This window comes from Gadus morhua, chromosome 23 (genome assembly GCF_902167405.1).
Source record: "Gadus morhua chromosome 23, gadMor3.0, whole genome shotgun sequence".
NCBI lineage: Eukaryota > Metazoa > Chordata > Actinopteri > Gadiformes > Gadidae > Gadus > Gadus morhua.
This window is the reverse complement of record NC_044070.1, coordinates 6,076,111-6,078,610: the sequence shown is the minus strand read 5'-3', so window position 1 is coordinate 6,078,610 and position 2,500 is coordinate 6,076,111. Positions and strand designations below refer to the sequence as shown.

At 45.5% G+C, this 2,500-nt stretch overlaps 1 protein-coding gene across 14 annotated transcripts in view; it reads left to right on the top strand.

The window, feature by feature from the left end:
• The window catches only part of LOC115536994 (LIM zinc-binding domain-containing Nebulette), a 72,033-nt gene that overhangs the window by 28,590 nt on the left and 40,943 nt on the right, over positions 1 to 2,500 (top strand). For 10 of the 14 annotated variants that reach the window (XR_003974761.1, XR_003974762.1, XR_003974763.1 and 7 more), the window contains exons 7-12: positions 140 to 250; positions 654 to 767; positions 855 to 965; positions 1,186 to 1,296; positions 1,922 to 2,032; positions 2,478 to 2,500. The exon at positions 2,478 to 2,500 is cut by the window's right edge and continues 88 nt beyond it. The exons of 2 other annotated variants lie outside the window; for them this stretch is intronic. Coding sequence is in view for 9 of the 12 variants with exons in the window: in XM_030348540.1 (XP_030204400.1) it covers positions 140 to 250; positions 654 to 767; positions 855 to 965; positions 1,186 to 1,296; positions 1,922 to 2,032; positions 2,478 to 2,500 (581 nt within the window). In the remaining 3 variants the exon portion in view is untranslated. The remainder of the gene's footprint in view (positions 1 to 139; positions 251 to 653; positions 768 to 854; positions 966 to 1,185; positions 1,297 to 1,921; positions 2,033 to 2,477) is intronic. 2 more of the 14 variants (XM_030348547.1, XM_030348544.1) reach the window with 2 other exon arrangements.

The following is a 2,500-nucleotide window of genomic DNA, read 5'->3' as shown; positions in this document are numbered from 1 at the left end:
ATAACAGAAACTGAAAGGGGTTATTGTTGTGCTACTGAAAAAGAGCCTATTTAGAACATATATTGTGTTTATTTCCAATGAGAGAACGGAGTTGTTGTTGCTGCTGTGGTTGACGTTGTGCGGTGCTTGCTTGCTGCAGGTCAAGTACAAGGAGGAGGGCAAGCGGAGGGCCTCTGTGTCTCTGTACTCCACGCTGGCCGAGACCCCAGAGACACAGCACGCCAAGGAGGTGTCCCAGCTCCAGAGTGAGGTACACACCTCGTACACACACGCACAAACACACACGCTGACACTCACACGCAGATGAACACACACACATATACAGACACAGACACAAACCTGCACTGATTCAAACATTTTTTCCTGCAATCATATCAACTTACTAACCGTTTCATTACTTAAAATTATATAATACTGTGTGTGTGTGTGTCTCTCTCTCTCTCTCTCTCTCTCTCTCTCTCTCTCTCTCTCTCGCTCTCTCTCTCTCTCTCTCTCTCTCTCTCTCTCTCTCTCGCTCGCTCTCTCTCTCTCTCTCTCTCTCTCTCTCTCTCTCTCTCTCTCTCTCTCTCTCTCTCTCTCTCTCTCTCTCTCTCTCTCTCTCTCTCTCTCTCTCTCTCTCTCTCTCTCTCTCTCTCTCTCTCTCTCTCTCTCAGGTGAATTACCATGCTAAGGTGATGGTGAAGGGAGCTCCGTCCTCCCTCTACTCTACGCTCCCTGACACCGCAGAGACACAGTTTGCCAGGGAGATGACTGAGATGCTGAGTGAGGTACTGCCTACAAACACACACACGCACACACACACAAACACCCTAGCCACCCATTGCTAGCCTCTTGTGTCCTCCCCTCTCCTCCAGAACAAGTACAAGGAGGACGGTAAGAAGAGTCTCTCTCAGAGCATCTACTCTCAACTCCCAGAGACCTCAGACACCCAGTTCGCCAAGACCGTCTCTGAGCTACAGAGCGAGGTGAGGCAGAACAGGACCAGACACTTTCCTTCTGTCTGCACGTCTGCCTGAGAGATTTAATCGCATCTGAAAAGTTGTGTCTGACAATCTCCAAGCCTCACAAAACTCCTGAACCTCGTAAACACTCACCAGCTTGAGTCTCCTTCAGTTCCTGTCCTGTTGTTGAGACGGTTCCCTGCTTTTTTGTTTGTTTGTCTGTTTGTGGTTTGTTGCTGTTCAGACCCGGTACAAGGAGCGTGGGAGGAAGGAGGGCTCCTCCTCACTGTACTCGCTGCTCCCTGAGACCCTGGACACGGCCCACGCCAAGGAGGTGACCCAGCTCCTCAGTGAGGTCAGAGGTCACCACAACTCCACAACTCATATATATTTTAATTCAAAGTCAAATGTATTTGTATAGCACAGTATCAGACACAGTGGTTATTCAAAGTGCTTTAAAATAAATAAAATAAAATAGAATGAAATTTATATGTATAAATAAACAAATGAATTACGTAATTAAAAAAAGTAACTACAGAATGAAGCAAAACAAAAACAAAAATAATTGAAAGTAAATGGTTAAACAAGGCTACTTTACTTAATTATGAAGCAGACACTTTTATCCAAAACGACCTACAGTGAATTCTGCTCCAGGTCATTAGAGACCATTCCCACCCTAGCCTCCATTCAGTCCTAGCCACTCTTCGGTCCTAGTTGTTTGACCATTAAGTCCAATGGACTGTAGTCCATTGGACTTAGTGGTTAAACAACTTGTACTCCATGGCGTTTTTACCGTCGTCATTGCTCTAAATGGTTGGACATTATGAGCATCTACAGAATGAAACCAACCCAACCACAGCTCCTCTCTCAGCCATGGAAGCTGTGGAGAACCAATGGCCAGAGATCTCTTGATGATTGTGTTATTCCGATGCACATTCAACATCATGTTTGACCCCTCGGTGACCTCTCTGTTGGCCCAGGTCAAGTACAAAGAGGAGGGCAAGAAGGAGATGTGTGTGAACCTGTTCTCCCTGCTCCCGGAGACCAACGACACACTCCATGCCAAGCAGGTGTCCCAACTTCAGAGTGAGGTACGATCCACTCACACACAAACACATGGATACACACGCATGGACAAACATATGGACACACTCTCACACACACACAAACACAAACACAAACACACATGGACACACACTGGGACACACAAAGATATTTCTCTTCATGCACAACCTTTGTGTGTGCATGATCACATCAAAGGTTATCACAGCAGATCATTTGGATTAAATAGATGATATAAGTAATGATGTTGTGATGCATTTGTTAACATCATCTTAAGTATGGTCAGAATGATCTTTGAATATATATAGAGATGTATAGAGATTTAGAATGCAAAATCACTCAATAATGAGTGACTCCAGCATTAGGATGTGATTATAGCGGCCGTTAGAGTAAGTAGCCCTTCTCTCCCCTCTAAGGGATTAATGAATGGTTGTCCGACCCCATCCTAGCACTCTGTCTCTCTCTCTCTGACAGGTGAAGTACAAGGAGGGGCTGAA